Source organism: Ascaphus truei, chromosome 6 (assembly GCF_040206685.1).
Source record: "Ascaphus truei isolate aAscTru1 chromosome 6, aAscTru1.hap1, whole genome shotgun sequence".
NCBI lineage: Eukaryota > Metazoa > Chordata > Amphibia > Anura > Ascaphidae > Ascaphus > Ascaphus truei.
In genome coordinates this window covers 79,020,785-79,042,891 of record NC_134488.1, presented here as the reverse complement: position 1 = coordinate 79,042,891, position 22,107 = coordinate 79,020,785, and the positions used below count along the sequence as shown (strand labels likewise).

Genomic DNA, 22,107 nt, shown 5'->3' with positions numbered 1-22,107 from the left:
ATTTTATCAATACCCATTGTCTTTTGTTTCTTTCTTGCATCTCTTCAGCTTGTGTTCCAGGAACATATGGCTTAAATTGTGGCAAAGCCTGCCAATGTCCAGGAGATCATCAAAACTGTTATCCGGTGACTGGGGAGTGTATCTGTGCACCCGGTTACCATGGGCATAATTGTCAATTAAGTAAGTGTATATATGACCTCTGCCCTAGAAGCTGCTCTGATTAAGCATCAAATATCCATTTTCATTAAAGTGTACCGTTTGAAAATTCACGTATGCATAATTTAGCTGCTAGGTAAATCACCATGCGTATATCTTGTATAAACCTTAACATTTCTACAGTCAATGAGTTCATTACTGAAAGTGTATTCGATTTAAGAAAGTCAGAGATCATCAAGTGATGTTTTCCCTGTCAAAAATTATATTGATTTTTCCCTGTACATTTCTTGGGTACTAACTTTATTTGCATACTGTATCATCTACCAGAATGTACTAATGGACAATATGGTCCAAACTGTGAAAACCAATGTAAATGCAAAAATGGTGGACATTGTGAGACCACAACAGGAACATGCCGCTGTCCTGCTGGCTACCTAGGAGCTGATTGCAGTATTGGTGAGTTTGTAGACATTGGGAGTTATAATATGAACGTAACAATTCATGTAATATGAACACTGAATTGTTATCACTGTACATCATTTTTGGAGCAGGAATTCAATTTTCCATATTTGTGGTGTTCTAACAACTGTATTTTATCACCATTTTCCTGTACCTTATGAATAGGTTCATAATATTACAAAACATTGTGTATCATGGCTTTTCAACTAATTCTCCAATGGGGCCAGATGAGAAAACATTTGGGAGCAGCAAGGCTGCAAGCTCATGTTAATGTTATTTTAGATACATTAAAATACTTGATACCTTTAGCTGCTTTAGCAAATTAGCATGAAATTAGCAAGAGCAGAAAGTCGAAGAGCCACATCAAGGCTCTTCATGGTCCAAGGGCCACCAGTTGAGTTTTGGAATATTTAGTTGATATAAATAATAAATATAAAATTATAATAATGTTTGTGTTATTTAAAAAATATTTCCACTTGATTTAAAGGAATATCATCATAATTGTAAAGTTTTTTTTAATGCAGATATGTTTTTTGATATATTGTGCAAAATGGATACAAAAAAAGTAATGTTAGCATTTTTATTTACGTACATGTGTAGCGCTGTACAAAATATACATCAGTACATGGAATGATAACATAACAAGTGCATCAAACATACAAGTATGATAAGAACATTCATTTCTGTCCCGGAGAGCTTACAATCTAATTTGCTTAGATACTAAATAAAGAAACATCAAACCCAGCTCTGGGCACTCGGCCACCTTGCATAGTGAATTGGTGATGATACTGTAGTTCAAATGAAAAACTTTTAATACATACATTTAAAATAATGGGGTAAACAAAATGACGATCGACGATGTTTACACTAAAGTGAAGCACTAAAGTGAGTGCTTGGGTAACTCAAATTATCTAAGTGTAGAATTGTAGGTAAAAAGTTAGCCTATAAGGACCAAACCCAGAGTAATATGGTCAGAGTAAATGACTCCTTGTGGGGTTGGTGGAAAAGTTGGTTACTGATCCTCTGTTGCTGCAACATGTGCATATGTAAAGGTATGTGAGGCTAAACTCACTGCTTAGTAGTAGACAAGAATATAGGTCTAAAGTGGATACTGATCTTAGAAGGATTCAGTTAATTAGCCATAGATACCTTATATACCTATTGCACTGCAAAATATATTGGTCAGGCAGTAAGTGGCTGCTGCTTAAGAAGGGATCAGTGCCCTTATTCTAGATCCACACATAAATGGGCTGGTAAAGCTGATCTAAATGATTAGTTAATAGCCATATGCATAGGTGGTAGTATCAATGATATCATCACCAATTCGCTATGCATTTACCACGCCAAGTGGCTGAGTGTCCACAACTGGATGTGCCTTTCCTTTATTTAGTACTGTATTTAATCATACCTAGCGCAGATGTGCACCGCCCCCATATACAATGAAAGCTGAGAGAGGTTTACCCCTAGTGTACTGTATGTCCTAATCTAATTTGATTGCCAACATCTGTCTTCTTGCACATCTATAGTTGTATGCTTTGTGGAATCACCCTAATGTCAACATTGTTTCTTTACAAAAACCAAACATTGCTGTGTTGTTCTGTTCCAGTGTGTCCTCGAGGGCGACATGGAAAAGGATGTGCCCACGTCTGTTTGTGTGGGCTTGGAGCCACATGCAACCATGTGACTGGTGGCTGTATTTGTGCTCCTGGAAGGACTGGGCTGAACTGTGAACACGGTAAACACCAGATCTTTAACGGGCAATAAGTGGACAGCGTATAAATGAAAACATTAATAACCAAATGTATTAGCAATAGAAAGGAATAGAAATGTAACTAATACTGTACCTAGAAATATACTGTGGTACCAAAGCTACATAGTTAACTCTTTCAGCGGAAAGATGGACTACTTGGGTAAAGAGAAAGCGGAGATAAATCTCCTAGTCCAATACTCTAAGAGACCTCAAAAGCATGCATCACAATTGTAATCTTCTTATCCATAAAAACATCTGACAAGTCCAGGTATAATTATTCAAAGATAGGTCATTGCTGCTCACAGAATGGGGTATACAATTGGTAATTTAGACGTCTTAGGATGTAAGGATATCCAAAGATTGGACCCCAAACCCATAAATCTAAAAGTCCATAACCCCTAGAGCTAGACCTGAATCTCTCCCATGGCTGTACTCACAACATCTATCCATGAAATCCTGGGTCCTGCGTGCTCTCAGCCCGAAACAAGAACAATGTAGACTTTCTCCTGGCATGGGAGGGGTGATGGCGGTTCACTGCATGTCAGACGCCGAGTGATGTGTTCCAAATACAGGAAATACGGCTGACGCTGGTTATAGTATAAAAAACAAAAATGTATTGAACATAGAGCAGCATAGTTTAAAAACAAATGTCAGGGAAGAAGCCTCTGACGTGTTTCGTGCATGTACTGCACTTTCTCAAAGTTTTTGTTTTTTAAACTATACTGCTCTACGTTCAATAAATTTTTGTTTTTGATACTATAGCCAGCATCAGCCGTATTTCCTGTATTTAGAACGCATCACTCGGCGTCTGACACGCAGTGCAACGCCATCACCCCTCCCACGCCAGGAGGAAGTCTACATACTTGGGTAAAGATATGGTCTGATATACCAATTTATGTTTATATATTTCAGTGTGCAAGAGAAACTCTTTTGGTGAAGACTGTAAGCAGAGCTGCTCCTGTAAGAATGCGGGCCTGTGTAATCCAGTAAATGGTTCCTGCACTTGTGGTTTGGGTTGGACAGGACGTACTTGCGAAGAAGGTAGGTTTGAAAATGTTTGGTAAAGAAAAGTATCACTTTAGGTATCAGAAATAATGTGGGAGGAGAAATCCTATATGTGGATGTTCATTATGGATTTTCAGAGATGTAAACATTCAGAGCTACTCATGGTCTCATTTCAGCCATGTAGTTCTGAGATATGTAACTGTCATGCGCTCCTAGGCTAAAGTTGAATGAAGCACTGGTTGTGCAGGGCTGGTAGGAAAATGAGAGGATAAATAAAGACCACTATTAAAGTTGGGGCTCAGGGGCAAAACAGCAATCTTACCCCTGTCAGCTCATCCATCCTGGGTCCAATAGTTCCTCAGTAGTGAGTCCTACAGCGTGCATCCGGCAGAGAGGTCATGTGGAAGGGAGAGGTGCATCCGGAGCAACAGCAAAACAGCCCAATGACATCACAATCCAAAATTGAACATCAAAGCTTTATTGGAGACACACAGTGGACACAGCAGGCTGCAGCACAGCCTCCTCCTCTACATGTTTCACGCACACAGGCGCTTCGTCTTGAAAATGTTTGGTAAAGAAAAGTATCACATTAGGTATCAGAAATAATGTGGGAGGAGAAATCCTATATGTGGATGTTCATTATGGATTTTCAGAGACGTAAACATTCAGAGCTACTCATGGTCTCATTTCAGCCATGTAGTTCTGATTCGATATATTGTACACACATTGCGACCTATTCATTAAACAGACATTTTGGTGTAATTATATATCTCACTGTAATCTTTAAACCCTATTGCATGTCCAAACAGTGCAAATACTTCGGTTTTCTCTTCAATTTGGTCCTAGCTATGTAAATGTATCAGATGAGGCAAGCAAACGCACAAAATTACATATTCATGGTCCCTCAGGGGCAGGGTTGCCACCACTCTGAGTTTCACCTGGAGGCTACGGGTTTCAGACACGTATTTCCGTGCTACGGGTTTAGCTGGTAAATCTCTGGTTGGAGGTGGCATCCTCCTGGCATCTCACCCTGCAAATCAAGTCAAAACAGGGCTGCACGACTAAAATGGCACCGTGTTGCCATGACAATGGGACGTCACGTGACGCCCGTTGCCATAACAACGGGACGTTCTGTGATGTCACATTGTCATGGTAACGTGACATCACGTGACACCTCTGTGCCATAAGGTGTCCCGTTGTCATGACACCTTGATACATGACGTCATGTAGCGTCCCATTGTCATAGCAACGTGGCGCCATTAGATGTCGTGCAGCCATGTTTTAATTGATTTGCAGGGGGAGATGCTGGGAAACACCGCCGCCTCCACTGAAGGTAAGAGAAATAAATATATAAGAAAAAAATAAATGTTAAAAAAATCACCTGCTTAGCCTTCAATAGAAGGTGGCAACCCTGCTCAGGGGGGTGAAATAGAGTTTTTCATGGAGAGAGAGAAAGTATAGCAGCAAATCAGGCATGGAAGCAAAGGCCAGTATTGCAGCAAATCAAGCAAATAGTGCATGCAAATGAGGTATAAAACAATACATTCCTTATGCATAGCTAATTATTAATAAATCCAGTGAAAAAGCCAGATTTGTATTGCATCAAATTGCGTGCCGATTTTTGCATTGATAATATCAGAGTTTAGTGAAAAGGCCATAATGCGTAGCGTTCATTTACATGAGAAGAGGAATCAATATAACATGCTGCCACTCTCTTTTTCTTTGATGTTGTTGTCTGAAGCTACTGTAAATGGTCCTATTTACGGTTTAAGCCAATCAATTTCAGTCTAAAATATCTATCGCTCTACTTGATGGCTCTCTCTAATTTTAGTTCATTACAAGGGTTTACTCATCAGGTAACATTCCTACAGTTACAAAACAAAATATTTCACTTTCTAATTTGTTTTCTCTTAATTGATCCTCAAATATTGAATTCATCAGCAGATTAACAGGCTAGAATAAACAATGGCAAAAATAAAGATGGATACTAAAGTTATGTAAATTGGAATAGATTCGGGTCTCGGTGATCCATTGCGGTTGTGCTTTTTTTTTTTTGATAGTTGGTAGAAAAGTGGGAATTTATTCTGATATGTGTCAAAACAGAGATAGTTTTGCAAATGAGTCAATGTTGGACAAACTCTCAAAATTCTGGGAAATCTGCAACACGTTGTTAGGTTATTTTCATTTGATAGATGTACAGGTATAACAAATACAGACAGTTTATGTTGGCTTATTTCAAGTATATGTTTTTTTTTTTATTATTGCAGAATGCACCTCTGGAAAATATGGTGCTAATTGCCACATGGAGTGTTCATGCCAAAAAAATGGGACATGCCACAGGGTCACTGGAGCTTGTCATTGTGTAAAGGGATACTATGGGAAGGCGTGCGAACATGGTGAGCTACACAAATACTGTACACCAAACAATTAGAAGTATTTTTTAAAGAAATAAAGAATATGAAATGAAAATACTTGTGGTACCAGAATTAAAAAGGGAGTGAATCAGTAAAATAGAAGAGCAGTAATTATCTCATCCTCCTTATATATAGCAATAAAACATATGAAAGATGTTGTGGTTTAGAATAATATCAAGACAAAAATGACAAAGAAATTTATATAGTCACCAACACCCAATATTTTCTAGCAGAGCTCTTGGCGCCAAAAACAGTGTATCACGGAAATCCTTCCCTCTATCCTCGCCCACCTGGAAGTGATGACAACAGGAAACAATCATTAAACCACCACATGATGTAATATGCGGAAACAAAACTTGTAATGCTGTGTTTCAAAGTACCCAGCCGTCATCAATATTAAATCATCCATCATCTTGATGCGTTGGCGTCTGATCCCTAACCCCTAAATTTAGCACCCTATTTCTCATATATCCATATTAGAATTTTTAGTTTTCACATATTTTGTATATTGTGTGCAGAGAGATTTTTTATTTTTATTTATCTCCAGTACAATAATGGAAACAGGCCTTTATTTCTCACTCTCTTTCGTTACGAGAGAAATTAATTTGATCACTCTCAACTCTTATTCCCAAGAAAGTTCACAACTCAAATATAGACTTAATAAAAATATCACTCATGAGCACATTTCATGTCTCAAAGAGCTCTGCAACCCTACCTTTCCCCATTATCTCTTAGCGTAGAATGCTTCCACTGCAGCCAGGGATTCTGGGAAATTCGCACACAGTGACCCCTTTTACTTTATATCCATTTTAACATGGATCCCTATATGCATATGCCTGCGTATTACACAGCCATTCAGCACAGCCTGGGGAATACTGCAGGCATAGGTTTATAGGGGCCCATGTTAAAATGAACATGAAGTTAAAGGTGACACTGTGTGCTCATTTGCATGACATTTCCCAGAATCCCTGGCTGCAGTGGAAGCACTGTATACTGACAGATAATGGTGAAAAGCAGAGGTGCAGACTTGTCTGGGACATGTGAATGTGCTCACAGGTGATATTTGTATTTTCTGTACACTGTACAATTGAGGGCTTTTGTCACTTTTTTACCCACCATAACTTCTATTATATACACTTACTAATTTTACCATATACCTAATTTTTGCAGCTTGTCCACCTGGTTTTCATGGAAACAACTGCCAGGAATTATGCAGTTGTGACAATGGAGCCACATGTGACCCAGTATCTGGAATGTGTCTATGTCCTGCTGGTTTCTTTGGAGAGAAATGTGAAAAAGGTCAGTTTTGTAATATTTTTTTTAAAAAATGGTATCCCTAAACTTTGTTTTTAATTTTGTGCATTTGGATTTGTTCCAGAAACATATATCTCTGCTTCTCTCGATTAAATATGCAAGCAATTAATGCCAGCAGAATAACGTTATTATAGTCTCATTGTTTCCATAAGTTTTTTACTTGTTAATGAAATAAGATTTGACACAAGGACCTTTTCCACAATTAGCAATAGAAAAGGAATAGGTGTTTGCACAACACGCTATGAAACACTATTTCATGTGTCCAGTCCTTACAATGTTTCCATACTGTACCTTCTTCTTGATAATAGACAGCTGTTAATGGTGTATTTCTTTTGATTTTTGTTTCAGGCTGTGGAAAGGGGACTTTTGGAGAGAAATGTCACAGGCTTTGTAAATGTGAAGGGAATGCACCCTGTGATCCAGTGACCGGAGCATGTCTTTGTCCACCTGGCAAAACAGGAGCAGCCTGTGATATCGGTGAGACAGGAGATATATTAAATGTATCTGTGTACTGTATGAATTAAGGAGTCAAACAGGCAAAGTTTCGAACAATGGTACAATATAGTGGCAAATACATTTGAACTAACTATATGCAAGATCACTCCCCCCATCCACTCACAATTGCTCCTTTGTATGTAGAATATTTACCAAAATCTCTCTGCTGCTTAACTGGGGAAAACCCAATTTACCAAATCATAAACTCCGCCGGATCTATCAATGGGAATATCCAATTGCTTTCTATGGGATTCTTTTTCCTCTATACATTTGGTGCTGCTTTTGCACTACTCTGTTCCAGTTTTGCAGCTGGGAGCCTTTAGTAAATAACCCCCTAGTCTAGTTTAATTTGTGTGAATGTTTTGCACAAATTAGGGCACAAATATTTTACAGTAACATAGTTACAGTATATTTGTTTCTTATAAGCTATAGTAATGAGTAATATACTGGAGATAAGTTAAACAGAGCAAAGCTTTACCTACAGTAACTCAAAGCAGACAGTCTTATAGTCATTGTCTGAAATCCTTGTCTTTTTTTAATAAAGCTCAAACGTTTCATACTGTATACTACAGTACATGCCCATAGGGAGGCTAGTCCTATACATTGCCTGCCAATACCTTACTCTTTGACCTTTCACATTTTTCTTGGTTCATTCATCTTTTCTGTTATTTTGAGTTGATGAATTAGTTGAATTAGAACATTACCTAATTTTGTTATTAAAATACTTTACAATATGATTTTGATTATAAGATCAAAACCACTTTAGAAGTAGATTGATTTGAATGTGCAATCTGGTAGAATTATACAGAGTAATTCTGAACACTTCCACAGAGGGAGAAAGCAGCATTCAACAGCCCGCACAGGCCAAAACAAAGTGAAAATTACCAACAATTAAATAACCAGTCCAATAAAAAACCACATGGCAAGCTAAGCAAAATGCCCAGAACAGGAAACGTGTTTCTTTATAATAGGTCTATTATGATCTTTCAGTTGGCATTGTTTTCTGGGAAGAAATGTCCGTCTTATACCCCCTGTGACCCTATTTGTAACCAGGAGTAGGATTTGGATACAAATGCTACTAACTCAGTTTACAAACTGATTTCATGTATTGCAGCTAGCTATAAAAAATAATTGGAAAATAACTTTAGTATAATAAAACTTGGCACTGTGATCAACAGAAGGTCCATGTAATTTGCTAGTTACTCATATCTGTTTGGACTCTATTGCTCAACACTGGTCTTGTTTTTTTTTTGTTTTTTTGCAGAATGCAGAATAAATCGTTTTGGCCCAAATTGCACTCTCAGCTGTGAATGTTCTTGGCATTCACAGTGTAACTCTTTGAACGGGGAATGTATTTGTATTAATGGATTTATAGGAACTACCTGTCAAGAAGGTAATTTATGGCGATGTAATCATCTAAAATAGCTTGAATTTGAATGGAAATGTCATCAGTAAAATATACGAAGTTTGATATATTCTTTTTTTTACAAGATACTGGTCCTTGCGCCTCATAAATATGGTTAAAAAAACAGAAAGTAGGTTCTTGCCTTTTAAAATTGAAGTGACATTGCATAACTTATGTTGCCAATTGTATTAGATTTTACATATATATGTATACACCGATACGTGTGTATATAATATATATATATATATATATATATATCTATGAAAGAAAAAGAGAAAAAAACAGGCGCACACCTAGTGCATTAAAATAAAACAATCAGTTTATAGAACATTAAAAAACAGACAAATGCCCACTCACAAGTCAAACGGTAATATAGAGCAGTTATGAGATTGGCCCTCATATGCCAGTAGTATCTGGATGCACTTTATTGGAACGGGACTCTATGTTTTTTAAGGTTTTGGTATTATCCAAAGGTTTTTTAATATATTTTTTATCAATTGTTTATATATATATTTTTTTTTTTCATTTTTCATAGCATTTTTTATTAAAGTATTTTGTACAATATATGTGTTATCTTAGCAACATAGGATCTATTTTACATGTACTACCCCCCCCTGGCCACCCCATAGGTTGTTTCAACACAGTAGCTGACCTACTCACAGTTAGGCAGGTTGTTATAGTAGGCGCTCCTTAATATTTTTGTTTTGTTTTGAGATATATATATATATATATATATATATATATATATATATATATATACACACATCATACATACATACAAACATACTGTACAAGAGAACATATATAGTAGCGCCAAACAATTAATATAATTAATTAAATCAATAAATTTGAAATATTATCAGTGAAGTGAATATAATAACGTGAAAATAGTTAAAGAATCTGTGAAAAAAAGTGATTAATACACATACAGTAGCACACTCAGTTAGTATTCTAACACACAAAAAGTGATAATATAATTAGAAAGGAAGATATAAGAACCAGTCATTTTGAAAAGTCCATCAGGTTTTAGATAATTGATTCTGGTAAGGGGGTCTCCGGCAGCTCTCAGGAGGATAAACCACATCCGCATTAAGATCTAGAGGAAAAAGAGAAGAGAGAGTGCACGCCCCATAGCGTAAAAAAGTACATTTATTGATGGGGAAAAGGGAAGGAGAGGAAGAATATCACTCACAAAGGTAAGTATAAAATAGGCAGTTTGTGAATGAATTTCACCGCCAGCCAGGTATCTCAGCGTCTGTAGTCAGAGTCTTATGCCATGGACTAGAAGAACAGGAATCCCTTTGAAAAAGTCGCCCGTGTTTGTCATTTTTCTGTACCCAAGCTAATGTTAATTAAGTAACTGTGTGAAGTCTATGTAGCACTAATTCATCTAAAAACATTGTGAAGTATATTATAACTATGTGCTATATTTTATCACTGTATATCTTCTACATTGTAGGTGGCCCACCCCAACTTCTGTCTGCTCAGTTTCAAACACTTCTAAGTAAGTCAGGACACCTTTTTCAAATTTTGTGTTTCAATGTTAGAAATATGTTTTTTATTATTTTTAGACTCCGATTTAGTCTTGAAAAGACTCTTGTTTCAATATATTTTTTATTATTTTACTTAAATAAATGAACATCTTACTTACACGTACAATTTTGATACAGGAACAATATTTATACATCTATCTTAGTAAAAACAATTATCCTCATAACAATTTTTCTTTACTATTTTCTGTATGTAGCATATCAATTTAATTTTTATATATAAATCTCTTTGGATTCTTTTAATTTCAAATTATTCTTATTTTTTAACATAGAAAAGATAAAGAAAAAGGATAGATAAGATGGGGCCAGAGAGGAAAGGAATGGGAAGGGGAGGGAATGCTTAAGGGCTAAAAGGTAAAAGAGACAAGGGATAACAATCAACCATGATCAGGATTCTACCTAAAAAAAGAGAGGCCACAGTTCCCATACCTTGTAGAAAATATTCTTAAGGTTCATTTTATGTTTATCATCTAGTGACTGATGAATGAAATGTGTTATATTTTGTTCTGACTTGCAGCCCAACCAAACATGATTCGTTTTGGACATGATCGCTATTTCAGTAGTCATCTGAGCAAGGAAACCATTGTATTCAAAATATTTTCTAATTGTACATTGTCTGTAGCTTCTGCTTTTTTTTAAGCAGATGCTATCATGACATCAGCAATTTTAATTTATTGAAAAAAATTGATAGCAAACATTGTTGTATGTAAAAATGGACCTGCTGAAATTGGTTACAACAACATTAGTGCATGTTTGTGTAGTCATTGTGACCTTGGTTTCTTTTCTTAAATCTATATGTGGTACACTTATAACTAATGAAAAAATTGTCAAACTTTCCTGCTGCTAATAAGTCTGTGTATATAATTTGATAAATGTATGTGTTTTTATACAGTATGTATATACAGAAGTAACCTTATTGAAAATGATTTAAGAATAAATAGCATTCCAGAATGAAGTTTAACCTGATGCTCAAATAATGGTTGTTACATTCAATAATTAATACTGTGCTGGAAATAACTTTGACTGTCTTGAACCATTTAACCTCAAATTTCAGAAACCATAACTAAACACTAAAATCAATGGTCCTTTCTCTGCGTGTATTTATTATGTTTCTCCTCTTTGTTTTCCAGTTGCACAACCTCGAACACCATATAGATCCTCAGCTAGATACGTCATACACTCAAGCAAACATAGGCCATAGTCATTTTCTAGGAACAAGTCACCCTAAAACCACTGATTAACATTTTAACATGGATTACAATATACAGTTAAGGCCAAATGTATTTTGCAAAGTCATAATGGTGGCATTTGGAGTTATGAATAAGAGGTTGGTTGATGTTGATAGTCATCGCAATGGAGATGCACACAAGATCAGAATTAAATTCCTTCAAGTTCCGTGGATGAAAGGATTCACCAAGGAAGTGTTACCTGTAATGACTAAGACCACTCATGAAGAAGACAACTCATGTTACATATCAGGCAATGGGGCACAAAGCCTTGTTTGTTACTCGCGCCTGTTTAGGTGGCTTGCTTTTTAAAGGGAAAAAGTAAACTAAAGAAATGTAGTATCAAACAAATAGGATATTTGTCCATGTGAACCTTTGTGACCAGCAGATGATGGACATTTTAAGGTCACTGGTGTAAGGTGCTCTACTTGTTGTATTCTTTAATTTTTCATAGTGATTGTGCTTTTGTTGGTTTCAAAATGTTTGCCTGAAAGCTAGTCAAAGCATCTATTTATGTTAAGATATTTATAAGGTGAATAACCTTTGAAGTCACAGCCATGTCTCTGTTGACCATGTGACATGTATGTACTGTACCAAATGTATTGCATCACACGTTTGGCTCTTCTTAAAGAACATTGTTGATGTCCAGCCATTGATGTCTTCATCAGTCGGTCCAACAATATCTGATATCGTTACCAGTCACAACATTGGACTTAAAGTTCTTTTTACTCTTATGCCCTTATTCAATATGTCGTGAAGCAGCTTCCTGATTCTGGAGAAAGGATATACTGTATGTGCTCCATTCAAATGAATAGGAATAACATCTTTTTCTCCAGCACAGGGAAGCAACTTCACAGCATATGAGTGCTAATTAAAATTGACTTGTTTGGTGAATAACAGCAGCAGAATTGCAGTACTGAGTAAACTTGCTGGTCAGTAGATAATGAAAACGTATAGTAGATGTTTCCAACAGTTCATCACCATGTGTGTCTGTGTTTTTATTTTACAAATCAGTCCATTATATATGCAGAGTTGACACTGACCTTCAGTGGGACCGAATGCACCTTTAAAATGAAAACCTGCATTAAAAAACCCAAGGATAGATTTATGAAAGTGTGAAACAACTGATTGTGTGAAATGGGGCAAGTCCAATGAATGATCCCTTGTGGACTGAAGAATATCTCATTTTAATAATTCTAACCATTAAAGGGGGATCTTTATCAATGTGACACAGCTGCAATTGTGCTGCACAAAGTGAGGCAAGACAAATGACAACATTTTTCAAATCTCGATGAAGTACAATTAGATTTTTTTTAAAGACTGATAAATAAACAATTTAAGGGGATAACTACCAATTCATCCCATCATCCACAACTCGATTTGCATTTAATGTTTGCTAAAATAATGTAAATTGTTCACTGTATATGATTAACATGATTAAGGTTTAAACTGCATTACCTTTCAAAATTCCAGATCCTAGGGTATCAATGCAAAGAAAATTCTGCTGACACATTGCGCCATTATTTGTCATATATAGTGTCATACTGTTTGTTAGAAACGTGTACAGTAAATGAACGACTTGATGTTTACTCCTAAACTGTTTTATTTGTGGTGCAAAGAAAATGGCACACAAACACAGAATTTAATACATCCCATTATTATTTGTGCATCAGTGTATTTCCCCAATTAAGACTTCCAAGGGTTAAACGGGTGCATACCAGGAACAATTAGAAAAATACCTTGATGTATTGACTTTAAAAAAATGTGAGATGATAATGCCTCCTTGATACAAAATTGCCTTGATACACAATCCCCATGGTAAATTTAAGTGCAAGTGATCCATTGCACTGCATAACAGTACGTTGAAATATTCTATAATGTATTTAACTTGTTCAGAACTAAATTGCATATGATGTACTTCAGTTTAAAATCAAGGATTTCTCTTTCTATTGCTTTTTAAATAAAGCAGAAGCAGTTTTGCCCACCAAAAATAAGAGTAGAAAATGGTTGTTTACAACCAAAAAGCTGAAAAAGGCAATAAAATATAAACGGTAACGCAGGGAGCTATCATCACGTGGAGTCCATCCAAATTCCGAAGAAGCCATAATATCTAACAAGAAGTAGTCATGCATACTTGCTGAATATGAATAGAACTGCAGAATCCACAGAAATACTCCAAGACATTTTATGTCAACAGTCCATGTATAGTAGCATGAGTCCATAGACCAAGAATTCAGTCATTCAAAGATGGCTGGCACTTTTACCACAGGGGTGATATACTTCCTTAATACCGAGGATGGGTCCTAAAAATGCCCATATATGGATGAGCACATGAACTGACTTCCCAAAGTATATAGTCTTAGGAAGGGGATATATGACCCCACGGTATGTGTGCCCTGTGTCTTTGAATTACTCGGACTACATGAAACATTGGCATAAACCATGTGCTATTGTAAGTAGTTATTTTGAATGGAAAGATTGCAAAGTTCGAAATTACACTAATATTCAGTAGGCACTTGTTAAAAGATACAGAAAGCATGAACAGTGTGAGAGAATATTCCATTCCTGGAAAAAAATATTCTTGACTTGACTGATTAGATGTAATTTTACATTCTATTTAATTGTGTGCTTTTATATTTGTGGGATTAATGATATACATTTAATTTACTTCCAAAGTTGTGACCACGACCAGATGTGACGTAATATGTGGAATCAAGCAAAAAAATAAATCATAGTGTAAGCTGCTACTAAGAGGGACATACAGTACAAACACTAGACAAATAACAAAGACAGATACAGGCAAGGCTGACTTAAATGAAAGAGTTAATTTTAATACAACAAGTGATTACAAAATACAGTTGAGAACACAACAGCAGGCAGCTGGTCCGGTTGATCTAAAACCAAAATCCTACTCACGACAAATCAGAAATAAATGCGCGGTGGATTGTGGACATAGGAATGTAGCAGCTTGTCCACCAGTGGCGTCGGGCTGATTTGAAAACCGCTCTGGCGCTGCAACACCTCCTGGTTCGATCGTCCGTCGCTGGCGGTGCGCTTGGGGGCAAATCCTTTTCTTACTGCTACAAAACGGATACGCGTGACACGCAGCCTGCAAGTGTTCGTGACGGAAGCTCAGGAAGTAAAATCCAACGCGTTTCGTGCGCATGCGCACTTCATCAGGGGGATGTATAAGTGATGGCAGAAAACATTTATTTTACTTCCTGAGCTTCCGTCACAAACACTTGAAGTCTGCGTGTCACGCGTATCCGTTTTGTACCAGTAACAAAAGGATTTGCCCCCAAGAACACCTCCAGAGACGGACGATCAAACCAGGAGGTGTTGCAACGCCGGAGCGGTTTTCAAATCAGCCCGATGCCACTGGTGGACAAGCTGCTACATTCCTATGTCCACAATCCACCGCGCATTTACTTCTGATTTGTCGTGAGTAGGATTTTGGTTTTAGATCAACCGGACCAGCTGTCTGCTGTTGTGTTCTCAAATGTATTTTGTAATCACTTGTATTAAAATTAGCTCTTTCATTTAAGTCAGCCTTGCCTGTATCTGTCTTTGCTGCTTGTCTAGTGTTTGTACTGTATGTCCCTCTCCGTAGCAGTTTATACTATGATTTATTTTTTTGCTTGATTCCACATATTACGTCACATCTGGTCGTGGTCACAACTTTGGAAGTACAAGACTGGAGGTGGATCTGTGTGTTCCGGTCCAATTGGATCCCCAATAGACTATGTTTGGACATTTTTAGGCGCCGGTTTGTATTTTTTTTTTTGTGTATTATAACTGAATTTGTTTTTGGGTCATCATCTCTTGGCAGCCTTGCCCTATTATTTTAAACGATCTAAGTGTTTATATTGTTGTACACTAATAATTATTGTTTAGTTCTTAGCGCTATTATCACCATTTGTTTTCTCTTATTCACATTTAATTTACTGTAAATCTACTGAACAGGTGCTGTAGGTTAGACTGCAAAAAAGGAAAATATAATTTAATGCCTGCTAAACTACTGTATTATATATTGAATTATAAAGGTTTGTAGATAATAAAGAACAATTACCGCTTACGTAGCCACTTTCCTTTAAGCCAATTGCAGCTCACAGGTGCCAAGTAAGTGGATGCACTTTGCTATGTCCCACCTCCTTCCTCTAACTGAAAGTTAGGTGGTACATCAACAATAAAATTTAGGGCCTCATGCAGAGAGCAGCGCTAAAGTAAATCTCGCCATTTTTTTGAGAAATTCGCGCAGAAAACAGCAGAAAATGGCGAGTTACGAAAAACGCGCCATTTTTTTTCTATTTGAAAATCTCGCCGCGCAGCTGGCGAGAACCTACATCTCGCCAGTTTTAAAAATATCCTAATGCAGAGAGGCGCGAACGGCATCTAGCAGCTGTTCGCGCCAATAAAATGGCGCGATTTTCTACAATTTGCTCCGCCAAGAAAAGTTGGCAAGAACCTGGTGCTCGCGGCCATAGGAAAGGGAAAAAAAAATGCGCGATTTTTTTTTAACACATTTCTGCAGCGCGCATCTCTCCATTTTAAACTCGCCACACGCATTCATGCTATAACTTGCAGAATTCGCACATTTCTGCATATGGAGAATAAAACTCTCCAAAAAAGCTACTTTTTATTACACTCGCCAATTTTTAAATTCGCTGCTCTCTGCATAGGCCCCATAGTCCACTATTTTCAGAGTGCTGTGCCATAAATTACCTTCCAATGCCTAAAGACGCCGTACTGCCCATTAATTAGGCATAGCATCACTTAGTAAATATAGGTATTGTCTCCATCTCATGGTTTGTTAAGAGGTGGTCTTTTACAGAGGTAAACTGTTTAAACTGGCAAAGAATTTGCTGATTCTTGCAAATGGCAGATTAGACTGGAGAAAATAAAATCTGTTTCAGATTCAAAGGTGTTTACATTTAGTTACACTGCTGGCTCATTTGGAGAAACATTCCATCCTAAAGATACCATGGTGCACTGTCAAAACCATCACAAACCCTGCCACATTCAAGCCTTTTCCTCTGCATTCCTGTTGTAATATATTATTCAGCAGCTCCTCTTTTAAAAGTGTATGCAACCTCTCCTATTCCATATTTAAGAAATAGCAAAACTGATTGCCATTTGTTCTGTGTTAGGAAAAGTGAAATAGTAAAAATTGAAAACATTAAACATTGAAGAACCTAAGCACACGAGGCAGGGGATCTTCAGGCAGTTCGACCCTCCTCACACACATTAAATGATGGCTCAGTTTTGCTCATCCATATTTAGGAATCTGATCAGACAGCAATACTATGTGTAGAAAAGTTAATGTATATTTAGGAAAAAAAAGTTTGTCATGTAAAAGAAAATATTGTATATTTCATCTTGATTTTCACCAATGGTAACAGAATGGTTTGTATGTATCTATGACAACTGTATTACATAATTTATACTTTTTTCACTCGTCTTGTTTGGAATGGATTACTTGGAATGTAATATTACCTAAAAAGAAACATTTTCGGTGTAAAAATTAACATTTAGGAGTGGCATGCTTTCTTTTCTACTTTTTACATTATGCTAATTTGTATTATAATTACAGTTAAAGTTTATTGCTTGATAATATGTTTTAATATGGGAAGGTTCCAATGTATTTTACTATCATCAAACCTGTGCCACATTAAAAGAGCAGATGAGTTTTTAGTTTATGATGTGAACTTTGATAAATAGCCCCTAGAGTTTCTCTGTTGTAGTTTGAGCTGTAGTATATCAAAAAACAAAAGAAAACACAGGCAGGAACAAATGGTTATGACGAAGTATCATTATGATGACACACATGTAATTCTCACACAGACAATAGAGATAATCAGCAGAAACGCCGGTCAGCAAGGTGAAACTACTGGCTATAGATCCTCAACTAATTCCACATAATCACACGCTATATGGGAAGTTGGTAGATACTGTAGGCCATTTAATTATGGAACTCTCTGAACATAACAGAGTTGCATTTGCTGTACATTGTGATACCTTAATTTGATAGGACCAACATTTCATAGATTAAATTATAAAGCTTCCATAAAAACCTATTCTTCTTGTTCACTGTGTCAATTTTCAAATGTCTGCACATTATAATGTAATCTACTGTATGAAGAACTTTTACGGTTGGTATAATAATTTACAACAAATGAACAGTTCTTCGAGAAAATAGCACAGAGGTTTACCATGGCATTGGGATTTTTATTCTTCCTTGACACCAATGTTGGACGAAAGTAGAGGTGTGTCAATGTTTTCAAATGTGGTTCCAACATTTTGCATTTTCACTCAGATTGCTCAAAATTTGACCAGAATTGAGCAAAAATTGTGTTATACTGTATGAAGGGTCATGCACATTGTTTTTAATGCATGCCGATTTTTTTTAACAAGTTCCCCACACACAAAAAAGACCACATTTTGCAGCATTTGCAAATTTCAGCCAAAATTTCTTGCATGAATATACAAAAGGATATTGTGTAAACAGCCACACACACAAGGGTAGAGACAAAAATGGGAAGAATATTAAAGACAGTCCATGTCTTAATGCAGCGGTGCGCAAACTGGGGGTGTGAGAATTTGCAGGGGGGCTGTTACAGAGGCCCTGTCACGGTGAGATTATGGCAGGCTGTATATGGTCACATAAATATATATAACAGATGATATATATTTATCACTGAACTGAAACGAGTCTTAGATATAATAAAGTGATTTTATTCCTTAGGATAGGTGAACACACGGATAATACAGTAACAGACAAGAAGTACACTTACTTAGGGGTTGGAGAATGAGAAGTTTGATGTAGCATTTCTCTTCAGCAATCAGGTAATCATCAGATGATAAATTGGGAGGGTGACAAGACCCTTGGAACAACACTTAAATCCTAGATATTGGGCGCCTCCTGGGGCCATCTGCTATCCTGGTGGACAAAGGAATTTCCTCTTAGTCTTTGCCCATTCCTTGGGACACAGTATTAAACATAAAACATAAACGTATTTCACAAAGAGCTATAATCATTAAAGGACTATTAACCCTTGTGCTCCCGGATGGATTCTAGTGTGATGCAGACACTGATTAACCAGACATTACAGGGGAACAGGGGAATACACATGTACATGTCATTACAGGGGTTAAATCACAGTTCTGGGTCTTAGCCCAGTTAACCCTTTGACTCCCGGGTGAGGTCAGGGGATGGCCAAATGGGGTGTAACCCCTTTAATCCCAGGCCACCCCCTTTCTCCCTCTACAGGCCCCGCGCTCTTTCCCCAGCCATTTAGTTTAATGCCAGGGGAGGCGTGAGGCCTCTGAAACCTCCCTTACCTACTGGCAGCCGGTTCTTCAGCGATGCATCGCCATGGCAACGTGCGTCAAATGACGTGGTGGGGTCACGTGACGTGACCCGCAACGTCATTTGAAGCTGTGCCTTCGGGGGAGGGTGGGGGGGTGCTAATGCTGTGGCTCCCAGGAAGGGGGCCGCAGCTGAAAAAGTTTGTGCAGCGCTGTCCTAATGAACTTTTCAAATGCAACTTTGATAGAGCATATAGTCTTGCAATAGACTTTGAAGAAAGTGAGCAGAAACTCTGGGGTCAATCACATCTTTGCTTATTGCCAGATTGGTAACAGTGACACAAAATGTTGTATGTTTTACAAGCTCCTGGAGATTTTCTCTGACTTTCAGGACCCACTACTTACAGTATACCAGAACATTACACACATCCATCCATCACACACCAGCCCCCCCCCCCCCCCCTATAATCCTTTAAAGAGGCAGTCCATGTGGCACTTTAAAAACATTCGTTTTTAATATTTTTGTTGTAATATAGGAAGCCTTTGATTACCTTTATTGAAAACTAATTACCTAAGCTGCCAATTGATTTGTTCTCCCGTGATCGATCTCAAAGATCCTGCTTCCAAGGGTTCACTAAATGGCTGCCTTTCAGTTTCAATCAATCCTCAGTCAGTGAAACTCAGCAGCTACAATGTAATCTTATATTACTAATGTAACATTATCTATTGTTACAGTTTGCAAACTGCTGGGAATATTGGCAAAAAAATGATCACAAACAGGAAACTGTTGCAAGTACAGTATCTTGTACTGCTGTGGAGGTGACTAAAGCCTGCTATAAAAATGAAAGGATGCTCAATATATTAAAACTCATTAAAAATCGCATTGAGTTGAATTACATGTTTCTATTCTGTTTGGCCGTGCATCTGCGACAAGCCCTTGCCTACTGTGCAGGGCCGCCAACAGAAATCATGGGGCCCAGGACAAACGAAAGAAGCAGCCCCCCCCCATAACCCATAGCGCAACTACCGCGGGGAAAAAAATTAGCGTGCAACTTTTACTTAACTGTGTTCTTATTGTAATACAGAATAAAAACATTACAATGCAATCTGTTTATTTTAATATTTTCAACAAAAGACAAAGATACCCAAAGCTACATCCAATGTGACAAAAGGCCTGGGGGGATTCAGTATGGGCCTGGGGAGGGGGTAAGTATGGGTGTGGGGGGTAGAGGGGGTTAAGTATGGGCCTGGGGGGGTTAAGTATGGACCTAAGGGGTAAAGTACAGTATGGGACTAAAATAAATTACAGTACCTCTCTTCAACCGGTCTGCTTTGGGGGCCTTCGATCGGTCAGCGAGGGGGCTTTCAACCAGCCCGGAGTGGGGAGCCTTCAACCGGCCCGCGCTTCAATGGGACAGGTGGGGCGACAAGGGGGGTGGAGCCTTTAACCGGCCAGAGGGGAGGGGCTTCAGTTGGCAGGCAGTGGGGCTAGTTTTGGAGGGGAGATGGAAGGCACGTGGGTGGGTGACAGACTGACTGCGTAGGTGGGTGACTGCCTGGGTGGGTAACTGACTGACTGCCCTTGACTGACTGGGTGGGTGACTGACTGCTAGGGAGGGTGAGTGACTGACTGCCTGGGTGGGTGGTGACTGACTGGGTGGGTGAGTGACTGCCAGGGAGGGTGAGTGACTGACTGCCTGGGTGGGTGAGTGACTGAATGCCTGGGTGGGTGGATGGGTGACTGCCTGGGTGGGTGACTGACCTTGACAGTGCTGCATCCTTGCCTCGCTTCCCCTCCCCCAGAATCTAGTTTTCCCCGGCCCCTGGTCAGCATGGGGGGAGCCGTTTTGGCGGGCGTGCCATAACGCTTCCCGTCCATCCCACGTTGGGAGCAGGGGGGAGCAGGTCCACGTGGCTGCTGCTGCTTGGGGCGAGAGGAACAAGGCCGGACACCCTGCGCATGCGCGCCGAGACACCTGCCCATGTCGGCATTTTTTTAAAAACACAGACATGGCCACGCAGGGAGCCCGGGCGGCCAGGCCCCCTGACTCACGGGGCCTGGGATGCCAACCCTGGCAGACCCCCCCCTATTGGGGGGCTGCTGCTGCGCATGCACGATAAGCCCTTGCCTACTGCGTAGTATGCACAATTGGCACGGTAGCGGTACATGAGCGGTAGACAAGAGCCGATCGCACATGCACAGTTACAAAGATGTGTATTTTTCAACCTAAAGAGTGGGTCAACCAAGAGAGTGGGCTCCTGGTCTATAGCTACATCACTGTATCTAATACTACAGAATTGATTTCTTTAGAATGTAGGATATTGCATGTATTGCTCCTTCAACCGTAAGAGTGGCACTAGAGCTCCGGGTCATGGAATCACTCCAGGAGCAAATACATGAAGTGACCAGGCCTCATATGCTAAAAACTGAAGTGGATGGAGCTCTGGTGTGCCAAGGGGCCATGCTGTATTAGGTACTACATTAGGGCAATCTGCAGGTTAAACAGAGTTTCTGCGCACGTGCAGTGTAAAACATGCTTTTTCAGCTATAGCACAATTGTAAGGTCCTTGGCTGTTTTCTTGACAGCAAAGCATCATTGTATATAACATGTACCCAGGTGCCCTTCGTACAGACGTGGCAAATTACTGCCTTTCCTAGCCCTGCCTTTACTGCAAAGCAAGGCTCTAGCTTAAGTGGTTTTGCTTCAACCCACCTGGCTAATGTGTTTTATATGTTGGGGTCTTAGTCTCTGTAATTGTCTTCTAGTCCAACATAATTCCCCCTTTGATCCATTAGGATCAAGTATGCACATACAACAGACCTTCATTTGTGTTCTTATCGGGGGGCTGATGAACATAGAAAATACACATATCCATTCACATTGTGATAGAATCACTATCTAAATGTGCTGAAATAGTGCAGAAGGGGGCTTTCCAGCACACACACAGTCAATCCTCCTGGAAAGCTTGCTACAGCTGCAACTAATTGAACAGGCTGTACTCCTGATTGCACAGGGAGTTTTAAAAG

General features: G+C 38.6%; 1 protein-coding gene across 2 annotated transcripts in view; it reads left to right on the top strand.

The window, feature by feature from the left end:
* The window catches only part of MEGF6 (multiple EGF like domains 6), a 426,398-nt gene extending 411,913 nt beyond the window's left edge, over positions 1–14,485 (top strand). For both annotated transcript variants that reach the window (XM_075604901.1, XM_075604902.1), the window contains 10 exons: positions 49–180; positions 484–612; positions 2,222–2,350; positions 3,278–3,406; positions 5,638–5,766; positions 6,955–7,083; positions 7,447–7,575; positions 8,858–8,986; positions 10,458–10,502; positions 11,679–14,485. In XM_075604901.1, the coding sequence (XP_075461016.1) occupies positions 49–180; positions 484–612; positions 2,222–2,350; positions 3,278–3,406; positions 5,638–5,766; positions 6,955–7,083; positions 7,447–7,575; positions 8,858–8,986; positions 10,458–10,502; positions 11,679–11,749 (1,151 nt within the window). In that variant the 3' untranslated portion in view covers positions 11,750–14,485. The remainder of the gene's footprint in view (positions 1–48; positions 181–483; positions 613–2,221; positions 2,351–3,277; positions 3,407–5,637; positions 5,767–6,954; positions 7,084–7,446; positions 7,576–8,857; positions 8,987–10,457; positions 10,503–11,678) is intronic.
* The last annotated feature ends 7,622 nt before the right edge of the window (positions 14,486–22,107 follow it).